Source organism: Anthonomus grandis, chromosome 10 (assembly GCF_022605725.1).
Source record: "Anthonomus grandis grandis chromosome 10, icAntGran1.3, whole genome shotgun sequence".
Classification (NCBI taxonomy): Eukaryota; Metazoa; Arthropoda; class Insecta; order Coleoptera; family Curculionidae; genus Anthonomus; species Anthonomus grandis.
The window spans coordinates 8,969,859-8,989,787 of NC_065555.1; the positions used below are offsets into that span (position 1 = coordinate 8,969,859).

General features: G+C 29.1%; 1 protein-coding gene across 1 annotated transcript in view; it reads left to right on the top strand.

The window, feature by feature from the left end:
- Positions 1-18,948, top strand: part of LOC126741291 (uncharacterized) — a 30,773-nt gene extending 11,825 nt beyond the window's left edge. The window contains exons 3-4 of the mRNA XM_050447677.1: positions 5,667-5,755; positions 16,597-18,948. Of these exons, the coding sequence (XP_050303634.1) occupies positions 5,673-5,755; positions 16,597-18,403 (1,890 nt within the window). The 5' untranslated portion in view covers positions 5,667-5,672 and the 3' untranslated portion in view covers positions 18,404-18,948. The remainder of the gene's footprint in view (positions 1-5,666; positions 5,756-16,596) is intronic.
- Positions 18,949-19,929: the final 981 nt, after the last annotated feature.

Genomic DNA, 19,929 nt, shown 5'->3' on the forward strand with positions numbered 1-19,929 from the left:
TTAGATTCAAATTATAAGGTCCAGTGACGACCCGGGAGACATCTTAGCAAATGTTATTGGCAAAAAAATGTACGTCACTGCCTTTTTTTGAACTTTAATATTTGCTGTTTGATTAAGCATTTAAAAATACAACATTTTTGCCTATTGAATTTTTTTCGTATCTCACTTCGTTTTCGACAAAAAAAAAATACCGTTTTATTGCATGACACTGGACATAATTGGTTTATTAAGTTTTGGTAAAAAAATCACAGGTGCCTTGGAAAACAAAAAATCATTTCTGCATGGAGGTTTGACATTGACAAGTATCAGTTCTCCTAGAAAACTAATTAATATTAATAAACAATTAATATTAAAAAAAAAAAATGTATCACCCTGTATCTTGAAAATTGTGCATTTCCGGACCCACGTTTATAAAAACTTTTTCTCATATGTTTTTACGATTTTATGTTTTAAGGAATCACCCATTGAAATATCTCCGTCTATTTTTCAAACACCCTGTATAGCTGCATGTATAAAACATACATTTTACATACATACATTTCTAAGGTCTTTTTGTCAACGTTCTAAAATATATTTTAACCATCGTACTTTGCAGCTTAAAATCGCTTACACCTAAATAAGTTTTAATATATTTTCTAATTTAAATATCTTATTTGAGAAAGAGGAAGTACGTGATCAATTTATCACGTAAATTTTTTAACGGTTATAAATTATTCATTGTTATTATTTTTATATGTCTATGCATTTAATACTTCCTCTAATGTTAATCCTAATATGCTTAATACATTTAATTTTTAAGTTTGTTTATTTAGAACTGTCAATAACCTTTTTTGAAGAAGTAAAATATTATTATTAATGAAGAAAAATATTATTGAGCACAATCACTAATAAGTTTTGTGCTCCATTTTCTAGAAGTTTATTATTTTTATCAGTATCTTTCTTTTCGTCTTTTATTTTTATCTATTTTTGCTTGTTATATTCCTTTCTTTATGCTTTTCTTTGTGTTTATTATATTTGTAATCATTTCTGTTACTGCTTATTTCTAAAAATATTTTCTTAATGTTTTGCCTTTGTAATAGCAGTTTTAGGTTTTGCAGTTATCGCATTTACGCTTTAAATGCTTAACATAAAACAAAATTCGTTATTTCCTTCTTCGCTAATTTCATGAAGTTGATACAAGGTTGGTTAAACTAGGGTAAAGTTATCTAATTTTATGCTTAATAAGATGCCGTTTAAAAAGTCAAATATTTTCGTTTTGAGTTATCCAAAAAAGAATCAAAAATTCAAAAAAATCTTTTTAATTTCTTTTTGGCGGTATTCATTGTATACTTTTCAGAATTATCTCATATAGATTTTTATATAAAATTGCAAAAATAATTGAAGTGCTGGGTAATTTTGAGTAGCTACTGACACAATTGAGTCCTAGGATTGATTGATACTAACTTTTTGATAAAAATAATAAAAATGCTGTTGATGTAACACTTGCTATAGGTCAGTTCATCTTGGAGTGAAATTCGTCGTCAACTCGCTATAGTGTTTATTATAACAATTTAGATTTTCCTATTTTTTTTTCGTTTTTTGGCCTTATGCTTGGCACATTTAGCCACGTGTTCTAATTTAGAAATTAATCCATAATAGAATAAGTTGCTAATATAGTATTTCAAAAATAGTATGACATTGTATTCTCATTGCATCTAAAAAAGAGTATAAAAAATGTTTTCTATTTTGATCAAAGAAATAGCATTAATAGTTAAAACTACAAATCTAAACATAAGGCTCGTTTTAAATAGCAGCAAGTAAAGTGAAAAATGCGGAAATTAATAATAGTTTTAAGCATTAGTAGTTTATAGTTTTGACATAAAAGGAAAAAGTCAAAGCATATTTTTGGAAAGATCTCTGATGCCTTCGAGAACATTTTTCGGATATGAATAAAATTCTTATATTTAAATATCTTCTCCTAATGCAACGAATAGACCTCAGAAGTTTCATTTAATAGAACTGAACCACGCTGAATAAGTTTAATTTTAGGTGTGGGGTACATAATTTAATTCCCCTATACTTACCTGTATAGTATCACTTTATTTACAGAAAGAATGTGTTCTGTAATCTTGTCTTAATTAAAAGACTTATAGTTAGCCTAAAAGGATTCTTAGCCAAAGTATTGGTAGCTTAATTCTATTTCTTGTGAGTACTTTAAAAGCCGACGTTTTTTGTTGCTTTTCTTTATTAAAATCTTAAATTTTTAATTGTATATTACATAGTATTTTCATATCGCACCAATGCCCTCTTGGCAATTTTTAGCTATTACATTACTAATAAAACTATTACACTAACTTAAAACTACCATTCTTAAATATTATAAATTTCCATTAATACATTTCTGCCTTCACTTTCATCGTGCGCATAAATAATATTCTATTGTTAATATCTATTGTAAACGGAAAGTGTAAGCTCTTGGTTATCTTTATCATTAGCTCGTATTATATAACTGCTAATATTTACACCATCATTCTCAAATCAGCAATTAGCTTCTAGACAAGTAAATATAGACTTTAGGTCTATAGTCTGGAAAGAATGGCACTAAATTATGATAGTGACATCAATAGTTCAAGTAGTAGAAAATTTTCTATAGTAAAATTCATCCAGGGTGTAAACAGTTAAAAATCCCTGTCATATTTTTAAAAATTATTGAAAGTTTAAAGATTTTTAGTTTAAGGTTACTTTAAATATTTAAGACAACAGGTGAGTTATCATTCATACACAAAAGAGAGCCTTAACTTTTTAGTTTTGGGGATGAGAAAAGCCGGCTTAAAGGTTTTACGATTATACAACATAAAGGTTTTACGGTCCTATGCTTTATTATAACATTCAGATTATGCTCGGATCGACAATTGAGCTCTCATTTGATTTTTTTGTGATCCATTTACAGGGTGTCCCCCAATCAACGCCACAGGCTATACCTTTGTCATTTTTAAATATAAATTTTTTTAAGAAAGTGCATTTTTAATAGTTTTAGGACAACTACTTAAAATTACTTAAAAAACTACCCCTGACATTTATCCCTGAAAGACCACCTCAACTTTTTTTTTAAACGGCACCACCGAATAATGGTGGTGCCATTCCTTCTAAAGTTTGGAATACTAGTAATATTATTAATTTAATTTAATAAAAAAAATCATGTGTTACCATCAACGTAAGCCACAGTATATCTTTTATTGATTTTTTTATGGGTTTACTCAGGCTTTTGTTAAAAATCTCAAAGTTATTAGTATTTCAAGTTAAAAAAAAAGAGTATTTGCCAATAACGCCCCAAACACTATTGACACCAGTTAAAAATTATTAGCGGCATAGCGTATTTTGTTAAAATTTCATTCATTTATTGACCTTATGCTGAGCGGATTTAGTCTTAAGTTCCAACCAAAACAGCCTTTAAATCTGTAATATATCTTTTAAGTCAACTTTCTATTTTGTTCGATCAGCTGGTCTTACTTTTGACCCAAAAGGATTCTTATTCTGCGTTCCAGGATGGTGTAATTAATAGCCTTGGATATCGTACTCAATTTATATCCGTCCTTTCTAAACCTAAGTATATCAAATCCAACCAAGCATTGAAAATTAATAAACATTCCTAAGTCCTTGTAATTTATCTTTTAAAATCTATTGTTGATGAAATGATGTTTTAGTTTTAAGGGAAAAACGAATGATATAGATAGAAATATTATTTACGATAATTGTAGTAAGAAAATGCATACAAAAATACAAAGTACCACAACGGTATTCGCGATTATCAAAAATATTCCGTTGACAATCAAGATTGTAAACGGTACTTTTTTATTCGAATGTGGCAGTACAACCCATAATAAGCATAATTATACATTTAAATTATGTTGACCCGATGCCTTGCCTTGTGACTTTGTGAAACTGGGTCATAAGCACGGATTATGCTTCACAATATGTTTTCTAGATATAAAAGCATAGCTATTACAAAGTGATATATCAAGCACTAAACAGTGTCAAAGCAATGAAAGTTTTACTTAGATTGTTTTATTTTATTGGCGTTTTGTCCTACTGGTGGCTGTTTTTTTTAACTTATAGGTTAACTTATAATTCATACAAATAAATATCTTACTATTGGCTTTATTAAAATTTTTATCCAAAAACTCACATTTCCTCAACGAAGAGTTAACTCTCAAAAATTATATTAACTTTAAACTTAGCAGTTGTGATTACACTCAAACAACATTACACTGAAACTACTTAGGCTCAAAGCAATGAATGCAAAGAACTGTTACTAAACAGCAATGGCCTAATTGTATAATGGCGTAATTGACATCGCCATCTTGGAACGCTAATGGACATGAAAATTCTTATTAATATAAATAGAAATAAGCAAATCATTCTGACAATCCTGAATAATTATATAACTTTAAAGTTACAACATACTACAGTGGACAGATATAAAGTTTAAATTTAAATTTAAGCTGATGATTGTGATTGTAAAATAATAATAAATAATAATAAAAATAAGAAAGTCTAATTTATTCACTGAATTGTGTAACATAAAAAAACTGTTACATTTAAATATTAAATAAATAAGGAGTTCCACAAAAAAGCTCTTGTGACTGGAGATTAATATACATATATGTATAAACATTCTTATATAAACATGTTGTTCATGATGCTCATTTAATATATTTTGGGCTTAGTGTATTCGATCATTTCAAAATTTAAAGACTTTACGAGGAAATCGAATAATTGGTAGGAGTCTATTTAATATGTAGTACTAAATACTAAAGCATATACTATAATAGTCTTATGGTTGGAACCTTTTGTGACGCTTAAATCACAAAACAGTTTTACCCTTTAACTAAGGCTCTTTTGTCGATTCGACTAAGATATTCTCGATACGTGTTTCGCTAGTAATGTTAGAATCTTCAGGAGATTAAAACTAAACTAAAACTAATCATAATATAAGGCTATTTGTAAAAGAATGATAATATAATCATAAATAATTAATATATATATATAAAAATAACGTATATTTAAAAACCTTGATCTACAGGTTTAACAATAAGAAAAATTTGCTTCAAATCTTTAAGGGAACAAAAAAAATCACCCAAAGATAGTCATTATTTCTCAAAATGCTTTGGTGTTCAAATGGTTGGCTGCATATTATGTTTAAAAGACGAATTCATTATTTGCCTACAGTATATTTTTCCTCTAAGTAAAATAGAATCAATAAGATGTTTTTTTTCAATTGTTTTTACATATTTAGTATTGACAATTTTTTGTGCTTTATTGAAAGAAGCTTTTTTTCTAGATTAAGTATTTCACAGCTCCTTAGTGGTCTTAAAAGTCTTAATTTAAACCTTATAAGTACTTATTGTTGCTTGTCTTCTTGGTTTATTTGCTTCATACGTTTTGGAGGAGTTGGAGTATGAATTATTGATGTAAAATGAATCTTAATAAATCTGTTATATTGCATAACATACAACATTTAACCAAAAACAATAATATACTCAATAATAAATAACTTATCTTGTAATAACCCGTCTTGTAATATGTGTCCATTGAAATCTAATACCGCATTAATTTGAGTTAAAAAATTTAATAATTTATGTTCGTCGACAATTTCTTGTTACTAACTTGTATATTTTTGTTTTCAGATAAAAATGAGGATTCTAAGGACTCTAAGTGTTATAACCATAACTTTGAGCATAGCATGGTCTATGTCAATAGAGACAACGACAACAAGGTATTTTGAAGGCTCCTATAATGTAGAGAGATTATATTCTAGAATTAATAATTTTAGTTTATTAGATAGTATTTTAGCAAATAATAGCACACTTAAAAATAATTCTCATTCAAAGGTAAGATATAATAGCCAAATAACTAGTTTAACTAGTTCATTACCTCAGAACGTTACACATATTGGTTCTAATTTAACCATAGATAAACAATATGCAGGAAACATCGAAGCTAGAAAGTTAAAAGATAGTAAAAACAAGAATATTGTAAATAATAAATTAAATTCTTTGCCAACTGCAGATAAAATAAGAAACAAAGCTACCACCAAAAAACCAAAAAAATCTAATAAAATATCCAAGCTTAAGTTGACTACTGTTGCTTTAAGAACAACCAAAAAACCAAATATTAAACTATCTACAAAACAAATTACAAAAATAAAATCAACAACCCCCACAAGCATAAAAAAGAAAATAAAATTAACAACCACAAAATATCATACCAAGGGGAATAATAGCCTTGCCCTTGCAGCAAATTTAAAACAAAATTGGTATGAAACAGGTGTTCCTTACCCTAATCCTAGACCTGAAATCACATCTAGTTCACCTCCTTTTTCCATCAGTGATCAAGGCTATGGATCTGAATTGGTTTCTAGCTCTACGCCGAAATATATTAATCCAGATAATATTAATCCCGATATATTTATAAATTCTCCATCTGAGCCCTTACAAGGAGTACCTTCAATCTTACCCGCTGCTGCAGAAACAGATTTGTTAAATCCTTTAAGTCCGGACTCCTCAAGCAATTTGGGTTCCAACCCAATAAGTAACTTTAACTTGGATATGCTGCCCTCTTCTGGAAGCCTTACAAAAGATTCTCTTGACAGTGCTAATCCCTGTCCAACAGTGCACATATCTAGCTCGGTGTTATCACCTTTAAACCGTCAAGGATGCTCTGATCTAAGTCTTGTTTTAAATACACATTACCATCAAAATCAAAATACCAGAAATCCAGATATTAGCACCTACGATGGTGCAAGTGTTGGTGAACAAGTCTTCGCAGATCCAATAGCCGAGGATGTTGTAGCTGATCCCGGAACCGCAGCCGATGCTCTTGCTGCTCCCGCTTCTACTTATACTGGTGGCTCAGGAGGATCCGGAGGTTCAGGAGGAAGTGGTGGTGACGGAGGTGGAAACAATGGTGGATTTAAGCTTCCTAGCTTAAAGCCAATGTTTGAAGCTTTAGGGTACTTGGCAAGAGGACTTTGGTGGCTTATTCAAAAACTCATGAACCCGTGGCTGTATATTATCCCGATAACAATTTTCTTTAAGCTAGGTTTCTTTAAAATTATTGCTCTGTTTCCGTGGTGGATACCATTTTTGATTCTTTACTTAAGCGTGAGGACAGATGAGCCTGATACGAGGCCGGTACATGTTAAGCATCTCCACAAACCCATAGTAGTAAAACATCGCGATGGATGGTATTGGGACCAGAAATCCAAAACTTGGAAAGATGTTTTACAGCCATATAATCATGGCTATCAACATCGTAGGGTTGATATAGAAGGTCAAAGTGTTGACGATATTGATGATAAACAAATAGAACATTTTGGCGCACGTTATTTGGATCCAAATCAAAGACAAAAAGCGAGACGTAGATGATAGATTTAAAAATCCAAGCATCATTATATATATATCGAAATATTTTAATATCAAGTTTTTCTGTTTTAATTTGGTTATCGTTGCAAATTTTGTGAGATTATATGAAAAATCAAAAACATTTATCTAGTACCAAAATAACAAATAAGTTACTTCTTAAGAAGCAAGTGAGTTCGAATAAGGTAATGTCAATGGAGATATCCAGAACTGAGTAAAGTTCTATATCTACACCTTTTACTTATATGCATTACTAAAGATTTTCTATGCCTCTTTAATATATTTTTTCATATAATTGTCTGTCTCGGAATTGAGGAGTTTTCAGAACTCGGAATTCAGGAGCTTGGTACATATGTACGTACCAATACTTATAGAATTTTATTTTGCTTTTTTTTAGAAATGCATTCAATATATCGCAAAACATTCTGTAATATTACAAAATAAATTATCCATAATTTTTTAATCAGTAAAAGTTAATCCTTTTGCTCCAAGTAACACAAAATATTTTGTTGCTTGATCCTTGTGTTATTTATTCATTTAATGAAAAACACCTTAATTACTGAGAAAGCCATTACAGTAGTAATATGAAGATATTTAAACAGTTTAGAAGAATATTCAAGTAGCCTAAACTGCTTGTAGAACTTATCAAAAGAATTTGATACACTAAAAATCACCTGCATAAAAGTTATATAATAAAATAATAATACTCAAGCTCTTAGATGTAATGTAAACTTGAATCCGTCTTTACCAAAAAGGCTTAAGCTCATCGCCGTCCTCATTGGTTTTATTGCAAAGTTTTATTTGGCATACCCAAGACTCTCATATGAAAATAACGTCAATATCAACCGTGCATTTTTAATGCAATGTTGAAGTTCTTCTACAGTGTTTATTTTTTTTATCATGATACACCAAGCTTTTTAAATGGCCTATAGAAAAAAATTGCTAAATGTTCCGCTAAAAATTGCTAAAAATCCGAGCAGCATGCAATCCAAAAAATGTTTGAATTGCCGCCTATCTATCTATTCGGAAACAATTATTTGAATATTGATAAAATTATCTTCTAAAATGTGATACAGTGTCCGCATGATGTAGGAAACACATACTTCGTCATGCAACATTAAAAGTTAAGCAGGTTCTTTGCGTATAATGAAATGTAAGCTTTTAGGAAGTAACAAAACTGAAGTTGAAGAAATGTTTAATTTGACACGCTAAGTTCTATTCCTTAAATAGAAATGCGATAATAAAAGCAGGCTAACATTAAATTGAAATTTGTCAACTTAACGGAAAGTATAGAATAATGAAAGTAGTCAAATGCTTTAGGAATATCGATACACATGGCATCTACGTGGAAATACACATATAATAATGAGTTTGTTATGAAAGATCTTCGGCTAAAAGAAAAACACTGATCTTCTCCAAACATGTCCTTAGAAATAAAAATCTGTTTAATTAAAATTTCCTTAAAAAGGAATTCTTTTGTTATCCGGATTTTACACCTCTTTTTTTCTATTTGATCACCTAAAAAATCCCGCGACCCCTACGGAGATAGATAAAGAAAGCATTATACCAACAAATTTTTGACTCTAAGCTGATTATCTATAATAGTATGTATTGTTTCTTAAAAAAATATCAGGAACAGACAAGAAAGAGATTGATTGATATTTTATTAATTACTTCTAGCAATTTTAAGAAAACCTATATGATTTGTTTAAGCAACAATTATTAGATATCTACTGGATCTATTAGAGGTGAGTTTAAATTTCAAGTAGGTAATCTTTTGCAGAAAAAAAACCCTATAGATTTTTTGGCTATTTTTATGTAAATATTTATAAAAACTTACTATTCATCACATTTTTAGAGAGACATGTATGTATTAATGTAAATCCAAAGATTCGTTGGAATATTTTACTACCAACTGATTACATGCTATTTGTCAGAAATGGATATTTTGGTCTAAACAAAAATTTTAATGCACCAACAACATCTCTACGAAAGTGTTTAAGCAATTCATTTGAATTATCACGGGGTTTAACTGGAAATGGCTTTCTAGAGTTTTTACGTCTTTTTTAACTTTTTTCCACGTCTCCTAAAAAATGTGTCATTAATTAACGGGTATTTAATGACACATAGTCAAATTATATCAACATGTGGTGCACCTACTCATATTTAGCAAGATATAAGAAACTATTTAAACTAATTTTATCCTAGACGTTAAATACATAAAAAGTAAATTTCATATGGCCTCTATGTTCGTCAGACGTTAAACTTCTATATTTTTTTCTAAATGTTACCTAACAAATCGCGTATATGCGACCTCTGTGGAAACAGTCGACAAATTATAACAATATAGTCCTAGATAGGTTATCCAGAATACTGTTATATACCGAATAGGTTATCCAGGTTATCGACGTAACAGGTTTTCAGTTTGAAAATTTATTGTAATTTTGTTAATATTTAATGGTATTTTTAATTATATTTTTTAAAAATCTTATCTACTAAACTGTAATGATTTTTAAGAACTTTTGTTTTTCTTTATAAGCATAATTTTATCATTTTTACTTCGAAAATAAGTGCAAACGCATTAACAATACTGACACATAAAAATGTTGTATTTTAGTCAATCTAAATAGTTACAGAAAAGCTGCAAAAAAATATTAACGATAATTTTTTTCTACGGCAAAAAAAAACAAACTTCTTGCGGGTATACTTTTAGAATTTCTATAGAAAATCCCCTGTTGTAGAAATGCTGCTTTTTTATCATGACAATCTCTATGGTGCTCTATAGTTTTGTTACATAGGAAGAGGATAATGAAACTAAGCATAATATGAACTTTAAGGAGTTTAATACTGTTAAAATGCTTATAACGGGATTGATTTTAACGGAAAGACTATTAAGAATTATCTTGTTTATTATCTTAGCATAGTAAACAAATCAGCCTTAATTACAATTAGCTATTCATAATATCTATTAGGCTGAACTGAATACTATAGCGGTTGCCCCACAACCATATAATTAATTAACCGAAAAGGTCCATGTTTATGTATAATCTCAAATAATTTTTTTTATTACATATTAACAGCTTTTATATAAAGAAATATATTTTCCTCTACATGGTTCTTTCTTATAAAAACATAATCTAGAAATCAGTTATATAGTACTTCTTAATGCCACATCATTTTATTCTATTTAAAAAGTAGCGCTAACATTGAAATGTGAATCTTGGTTTATAGTAAACAGATTTCAGAAAAGTACATTATGTCAAAACATGCTTGTAATACTACAATTAGATAAAACTTATTGATTGGTATTAATAAAGATGATAAGTTTAATATCAAAATGTCATTGGGGTGGCATTTAGATTAAATTACGTGTATACTGCTTTGGCAAAATAATTTTACAGCCTGGAATCACGCGTGATAAACTACGACACATGACATAATACATGTACAACATATACAAATTAGGTTAGACAGCGAGATTGATACTGTCGCTGCATCGTTGATGTGTGTTATAGTAATCGTTTTTTTATCTATCCTTAAATTAGACCTAACACATCTTAAGCACTATATTTTAATAAAAGAAATTATTGTGAAAATATTTTTGCCACATGTGCATATCTTATGATACAATTGATACAATTAATTGTTTGCCCTGCAACTATTTATATTTAGTGCTTAACATTATTTCGATGATGCCATAATATAGCATTTGATATCCACTAAGTTTATGTTTTCGACTTGCCGTTAGTTTTTTAAACACTTGTGAGGTGTAAAACTTGACGGACTTCAATGTAGAAAGAAAATCTATAAACTGATTGGAAGAATTTGAAAGCAAATTAATCATAGTTAAAAAAATTAGTTTTCACATCGAAGTGAAAACATTTTAGTCATAATATGTAAGTACATAATGTCAGGGCATTCTGTATTTTTCTAGTAAACACCGTATTTTTTCTTGCTATTATATTTTCAAGAATGTTCCATCCTGTATATTATTATTTTATTTGATTCGCATATTTAAACGCTTGACAAAAATAAGAAAATATGAGTTTTTTTATTTGTGGTATTTTAGCACATTGATTAATGTATTACATAACTATAAAAATTAATTTTATTCATGACTAAATATATTATATGTATTTATCTATTTATTTACTTGTATCTATTTTGTCGCCCTCTGTAGGTCCAACAGATATTTCTTGCGAGTTATGATTTAATAATTCAATATCTTTCTATGCAAATAATCTTATCAGGGAAAATTATAATATACAGGATAATATAGGTCGATAAACAGTATAATGATATATTTATTAGTATGGGTTTATTGTAAAAGAAAAACACACAAAAGGTAGAAACTATTTATAATTATTTGTGAAAATATAGACTATATATATATATTTGTTAAAACGACTATAAAAACTCAAATTTTGTAACGGGTTATTATAAAACGTGTTTTAACTAATTTAGTACATAGAAAATATGTCTTATTTATATATTTATTTTAGGTTTATATGTATATTATATGTATAAAACATAGCTATTTCGTAACCAATAAATTGTTATATTTTTTATTAGAATAGATCCAAATAAACGAAATTCCTTCATAAATATTTTAAGGCTTTTATTTAATTGTAAGTTTATCTATACGCATTTATTAATTTAAGCATTGTTATTACAAACAAACGTTTATTAGTAACAAAGAATTTTTTATGTTTGACTTTTTTTTAAGCGGGATAAAAAGATCTCATTTATCACAACTTTGTGGCCAGAATAAAAAATTTCACTTTCAGAGAAACCGCTTTACCTCGGTTGCTGTTGGATATTTTTTAATTTTCCTAAGTAGCTTAACTAGTTTCTTTTTGACAGTCGCTCGCGCGATTTATAAAATTTACACGCCTCTCGAATTTAATATCAGGTATAAGCAGGATAAATTGTGGTTTTCCATTTAACATCATATTATCAAAAAAGGTTCCAAGAAGTTTAACATGATCATGCACAGCTGTCTTGTTGAGTTATTAATTAAAAAATAATAATTCCACATAGGTACTTTGCAATGACCATGCTGAAAAACCTCTGTTTCATATTCTTTATATCTAAAAGATCGTACGTAATGAATCATTTTGTATAGGTATGATTCTATAACTTATTTGGATTAGGAAGTCTATGCTCCTAAAGTTGCAAAATTCATATCTCAAGAAAGTGGATAGTCGATATGAAAGCTAGTTTTATCTTTGAATATCCTAGCTTATATAGCTAAAAATTTTTTTTGTATAATAAAACTCGCTTTATGTTAATTAACAATCTAATTAATTTGTATGAAATTGTACCTATATAAAAAGCCCGGGATTCTGATCGGATATTTAATTTTAGGTTAATCTCAATAGTTGACAAATATTTGCAATTTTTATTCGAAACAAAATATTATATTTTGTATCAGTTTCTGTTTAACCATGTCAAATAATAAAAATAGATAATAAAAAGCATGAATTCTTTAATGGGCGATCTTGTTACAAATGTGTCTTGTCTATCTGGTCAAATATGTAAATTAATTAATGCTCGTTCTCAGGTCGATTTTATTTGTACAAACTGTCAAAAAGTGTCACCATTGAAAAGAGTTACCTCTTACCCAGTTAACACTTATTTTTATAATTATTTGTCCTTTATTTTCTTTCCAGCATTCTAAGGGAAAAATGCCCTAGATTTTTTATTTAGCAGAAACAAGTTTCAGTAAAGGTGCAGTTAAAGAAAAAATTATAGCTAAAGATTACCTTTAGGTGATGTACAAGTGATACTTCCAGGCATATCTTAAAGCGACTTTCAAAAAGCGTCAAAAAGCCTATTTTCGTTAAACAATAAATGTTTGAGTGATGTTAACCTATTTTTCAAAAGATGTTTAGGACATTGAAAGCTTTTTGCTTGTTTTTCATCCAAGAATGTTCCTGAATTTAGTCACAATTTTAAATAAAACACTCTGTATATAAGAATTTTTAATTGAATGCATTTACAAATTATTCAATCTACGAGGAATATTTCTTGACTTTTCCTGCATTTTTTAGGAAATTCACGATAGCCAATCCATGTATTACAGCTCAAAGAACTTAATATTCGTATTAAAAAAAAATAATTATCTAAAAAACAAGAGATATACGCCAAAAATATTGGGTTTTTTAATGGAATACCCCATTTATTGTTATATTTTTGAAGTCTCAATTATGATAATCAATTCTTAGTGTTTTTTAACAAAGGATCTTTATATATGTTTATCTTTAACTGTCTTTGAGTTATGGACTCTCAAAGAGTCTCATTTTCAGATTATAGTGTAGCATTTTTTATCGTTCGTTAGCTCTGAATTAAAATAGTCATATAACTTATTTACACACTGACACTAATAAACACGCTCACTTACTACTATTCGGAATATTTATTTTAACCGTATATATTTAAAACTCTTTATGTCTGATTTAAATCTGGCGCCAATATTCCGAACTTTATTGCACTAAACTGACAACTGACTCACAGCGGCGACGCGGCTCCTTATATAATCGGATGACCTGCTGACCATTCCGGAAGATTCATTGACCTTCGAGACGTCGTGCGGTATGTCACTTGTGTCATTCCGGAATGGTGGTGAATCAGATGGTTTCTAGGTGTTTACAATATCGTTACAATATATGATTTAATTAAAATATATTAATATAAAATATAGGTAAAGTAGATACAGGTATTATATACCTTATATTAACTAAAATTTTGAGCTATTTTATTGATAATTAAATTTTGGCTTCTTTTTTTATGTAATGATTTAGTCTCTCGAAATGAATTTTATTTCATTCTTATAATTTTTATTACGGAATATACTGGCATATTTTTGCGTACTTTATGTATGTGAATAATAACATAACTTTACTATCTGAAGCCTTTCATCTAACGAATAATTTAGAGCAAAATTAATCAACGCGCCAAAATTAAGCCAATTTAATTTATTAATTATATTAGCGATTTTTAATAGTAAATAATTTAACGAAGTATGTTTTCCGAAAATTAGACTTTTTGAGCATCGATAACTTAAGAACAGTAGAACATAGACATATAGTAAATGTAAAAAAAAAACAGAAGTAACCATTATATCCAACAATATAATAGTAAATAAGAGGTTCCGTTTCAAAAATGCGACATTTATATCTCTCGTTTAAGTATTTTGTTCTTTTTTGCTTCGAGCATAATACATCGATTGGATTTTTTAAACAACATAGGGAAAATAAAAAGTATTCCGTTTTTCCACAGGGATACTTTTTACAAACAAAAGAAAAATTACTTGAATTAACTGTATATCTCTTTGTGCAAAAAGGCTCATAAGTTGGAACGTAATAAAAGAACGTAAGGCTAATTAATGAAATGAGAAAATTTGATAGAGGTGTGAGTAGTGAGTTACGCTTGATGAGATGGCTAAATATGAGTGAAAGGAGGTTACTACATAGTCTTGTTCTCTTTAATAAAATTGTCTTTAAAAAATGTCCTAATTACCTTTATCAGAAAATTAAGTTTAGTTTAGATATGACGCTCATGTTTTGGACTTAAGAAATAAGCATTTTATTACACCTCCTCTTCATAAAACTGTTTTATTTGAGAGGAGCTTTAGTTACTGTATTCATCTGCAATATAATAAAATTCCTCCTAAGTTAAAATATATTTCACCTTCTATATTTAAACGAAAAATAAGCAGTTATATTACTGATCTCTGTTAGCCTAGAGTGTTGTTAAATATGTATTCTTTAACTTATTGTAAATTTCATAAGTCTGTGTGGTTATCAAACATTGTAATTTTAATCGGTTGTGCATATAGGCAGTTAGAACTTAATATTGTGTAACTATGCAATTATTTAAGATACATTTTGAAATTCTTTGTAGTAAGCTATTCTATGTAATAAGCTTTGTATTCTTTGTTAAGCTAGGAAGTAAGCTTCAACTTCGCCATTTAGAATTTACCAATTGTAAATTTTAATAAAGACATTATTATTATTATTATTATTATTAATATGAAGGTTTTCGGTAGATCAAGCAAGGTTTAATTTTGCCAACCTATTCTACAACTATTATGTGAAAATTCTACATTACCAAAAAATACTGTTCGTCTCTGAATCCCACCAAATTTAAGGTCATGCTTTTCATGCAAAAATAAGTAAGAAAGCGGGTTAAAACTTAAATAAATTTGAATATTAGAATGAACAACCAAGGTCTTTTGCTGACAGATGATTTTTCGTAATCTAGGCCTTTATTTGGGTGTTTACTTCTAATACTACTAATCTAATTTGAGAGATGTTTCTAGTGTAATGCTAAAATCATTAAAGAAACCCCATTTAGTAAAAGAGCAAAAGCAATTTTATGTGAAGCATTAGTTTTGAGGTTAGGCCCTCTGACATTGCTCCAAAATAATTGTTTATAAGGGATACAGAATAGCTGTTCCAGAACAAAACATCAATTACTAGTAGTTTTGCGGATCTATACTGGTTATCAAGTACTTATACCTTAGCATAAAAAAGCTATCTTTAGGAGGTTTTTCTTATATACACGAAGATAGCAAATCTATATAGGTACGCTTTTTCCTGCTACTCATTCATTTAAATAATTTTTATTGCAAAATATAAAAAATCTTAACTGTATATACGAAAATTACTACAGACTAAATTTTATTCAACTTTCTTAAGCTTTAAATGTAATATCCAAGGGATAGAACTCTAAAGATTTTCGAAAAATTATTTTTATTTTGTATGATTGTTAATACGAAGGTGCAACAAAAAAAAATTAGCCTAGTGTTCATTATCATAATTTTACTGCGTTCCAAGGTTGTAAAAATTAGGGATGTTTTAGTTTTTTTTTTTAAATCTTTGGAATATTTTTAGTCAGGTTTATTGGAAAAATTACTAAAAGTATTTTACTGTACAGTAAAAAGTTACTTTTGCATCTTTGACTTGAATGTATTTTATTCACTTAATTGACAGATTGACAGATAAAATAGTAAATTAGAAAGAAAGGTATTTTCCTTTAAAATCTAGCAAAATTTATACGCTTAACTAATTTTAAACTTGGACAAAAATTATATCTCTCGTAATAATTGTTAACGCAATTTAAAAAATATTATTTGCAATTTCTGCTACAGATTTATAAAAGTTCTCCTGATTCATTTAATTCTTTGTTTCAGATCTCCAAAGCCAACGCAAGCTACACCGAAGACAAATGATTCTGCCAAAAATACCACTAATCATATGGAAAGTAACATCTCAACGCAAACTATTCTAGATGTACGAACACCGCCCAAAATACAAACTCAAATAAAAGATAGACTTTCTAGCAAATACCATGTAGAAGCATCTCATGCAGGTGAGGCAATACCTATAGCAGAAGATGATATAGTAATGTTGGAGGAAAGCACTAAGAAAATGAACTTTTATAAGTTGGATAGAGCAACAACAGCTAATGGGGGATTATCTACTTGGATACTTTTAAGCGGCCAGTCCTCTACGACTCCCAAGCCTACTACCAAAAGGCCTACCATTAAACCTATTATTTTAAAAGATGAAAAAAATAATGAAACATTAATGCTAAGTGATAAGCCTATAGGAGTGGTGAAACCAATATTTAAGCAGAAAGTTTCCACAACAGCAAAACCAACAACAACAAGTACCACTATAAGGATTAACACATTTTCACCTAAAAGTACAACAGTCCGGAGTCCTACCAAAGTAACAAAAATTAAAGCATCCTTAATTAATAATAGCAAAAATAATAATACTAAAATATCAAACCATACAATAATAAAAACCATTAGTACCACCACACCATCAAAAATAATTACTACTTCATTACCTCCTATGACCACGGCTTTAGAGTCGACAACTAAATCTACAAAAAATTCATCAGCAACTCTGCCAGTAGAAGCAAAAGATGGAACCTTAGACCTTAGTTCTAATCAAGATAAAAAAAAGAAAACTCAAAAAAGAAAGAAAAATAAGACAAAGAAGCGTAAACCTTCAACCAAAGAAAACAATAACAAACTTAAGGAAATAGAATCTACCGGGACTCAAATTTACAGCTATTTAAAAAGCGAAATTATTCCAGTTACAGTAGGAGTTAGCTTGGTAGGGCTTTTAGTAACTGCTGGCTTAGCAAGTTACTATTTACAACCCTTTGCGGCATTAAGAAGAAGCGATCCCATTGATAGAAAAGACACAGGCAACTATTTTTATCGTGATGAATATTCAAATGCAATGCCGGAGGAAGAAGCAATTGGTAAAGTGATTGCTGGAATGCCCGAGAGCACATTACAGCCCAATGCCTTTAAGGGACCCAGCTCTAGAAATACTTACCCTCAAAACATCAGATATAGACACGTAGATAGAAGGTCTCAACTATATATGAAACCTTATGGCTCCGTTGAAGATGTAAAACTTCACGATAGAACGGCAACCATCAATAAAAATGATGAAAAGAAGTTTGTCGTAGGAAATGTTCCTAAAGAGGCAATTCAAGAAGTCACACCAGCAGTTGTTCCCGAGCATGGTCCAAGGACTATTAAGAATGAACCTGGTTTTATTTTAGAAAATATGTTAAAAAGCTCATCATTATCTGGAGCTTCCCCAAGGTATATCGGGTCAAGAAGGCGACGACAGATAAATGAACAAAATGACCTTGAAAACGAAGTTGATAGTGGTGACTCTGTAGTACAAATGGGTACAACTTCAGCTTCTGATAATGAAACTTTGCTTGATGTAACCAATGCAACTACAGAAAGCAATAATAAAGACACAACGCCACATAATGTGTACAACCCAAACGAAAGACCAAATACTTTTTTCGAATTATTGGCAGATTTGTTTAGGCTTAAATTAAAGTTTGGATCCGATTTAATTCATGATATAGTAAGCAGTGTAGAGACTTATGTAAATGCTACTCGGTCTATGCTTGTCGAACACTATAACAGACATAACCATACTGCGGAATCCACATAATATAGTTATCTTTTACTTTTTTTTGTATTGTAAATATACTTTTCCAAACATATTTTAAATAGGTATTACTAAATTTTATTATAAAAGATATGATGGATATCCATCTTATTTTGGTGATAATTTAATAAAGTAGGATTACGAATCGTAGATTTATAAAAAAAGATTGGATATCTTAGCTTTTAGTATTTTGTGTCCCAAAATCGCAGAATGACGCATCTTAAAATTTAAAAGTATTAAACTATACACTTTTTATATGCAAAATTGTACATAAGGCCTAAATTATAGATTTATTAAGAGTATTTTATTATGTATATTAGGTTTGCACCTAATAGGAACATTCTGGTGGAGGAAACAAATTTGTTACCAACTTCAAAGATATGAACAATTATAGTAGTTTATGGCTTTTAAGGGCAGGGAAATAGGGTTAAACATATCTAAAAAAAATATGTGGTTAGAGTTAGTAATTTATTTATAAGAATATTAATCATTTTTGAAGACTGTAATAAAGGTAAATTAAATAAATAAATATGCAATAAAAATATAAAGTATCTCTTTGAATGGTGATAATGAAAAAGAACCATAGGGTGCCAGAAGTAGGTATTTGGGTCTTATTGGGACTATCCGAAGGGCCTTGGCAAGTATTAAATAGTGGATATTGGTCCAGTTAAGACAGCATTAGAGCCTAACACAGATATAGCTATTGAAGATGTGGATTTTATTTCTGGGGGATTACTTACTGCCTGGGGAAAATGAAAGTAGCTGTCAATTGTCTTTTTAAGTTTAAAGAAGAAAAAGGTTTGTTCGTTTTGTTTTTGTCATATAGCAGATAAGTTGGATTCTATATCTCGATAAGTTTAACGCTCAGATTTTAGTTTCACTAAATTAAATTTTGATGGCCCACTATTAAATAGCAATGCTAATCATGGTATGTTGTTAGCCTTTACTGATTAACTCTTTGACCAACCTATCGCTTTAAGTTACTTACGACAACGGCAGAAAATACAATAAATATCTGTGGTTTTCTTTTTATTACTATTATGTTAAATTTATATTAAATTTTAGGCAATGTATTTAGCGTGAGTATCATAATAATAACTCCCTTGCGTTTTTGGTGTAGGGCACTAGGAGTAAGGGCTATGACTACAAGAAACGTATACAAGGTAAAAATTATTAAAATTGTAAAATAAAGATATAGATTCTAGAAACGGTTTACTTTCTAATTAAATATAAACTTTTATTAAACAGATACTATCAGGAATAGAACATCGATAAAACAACATTATTATACCGAAATTATAAGAAACGAAAATAAAAGATAGCTTACTTGTCAAAATGACGGCTGAACGTTTAAAAATTTAAAAAGACTTTAAAGGTTTTTTGACATGCATTTAGTTATTACTAATAAACCCCTTATATTAATCTTAGTGTAGTCTGACTGTATAAGTTGGAAGAACAATACGTAATCTTGAAACCAGAATAAAAGAGCATATTAATCAACATAACAAATCTTCTTTTGGTTTTCATAT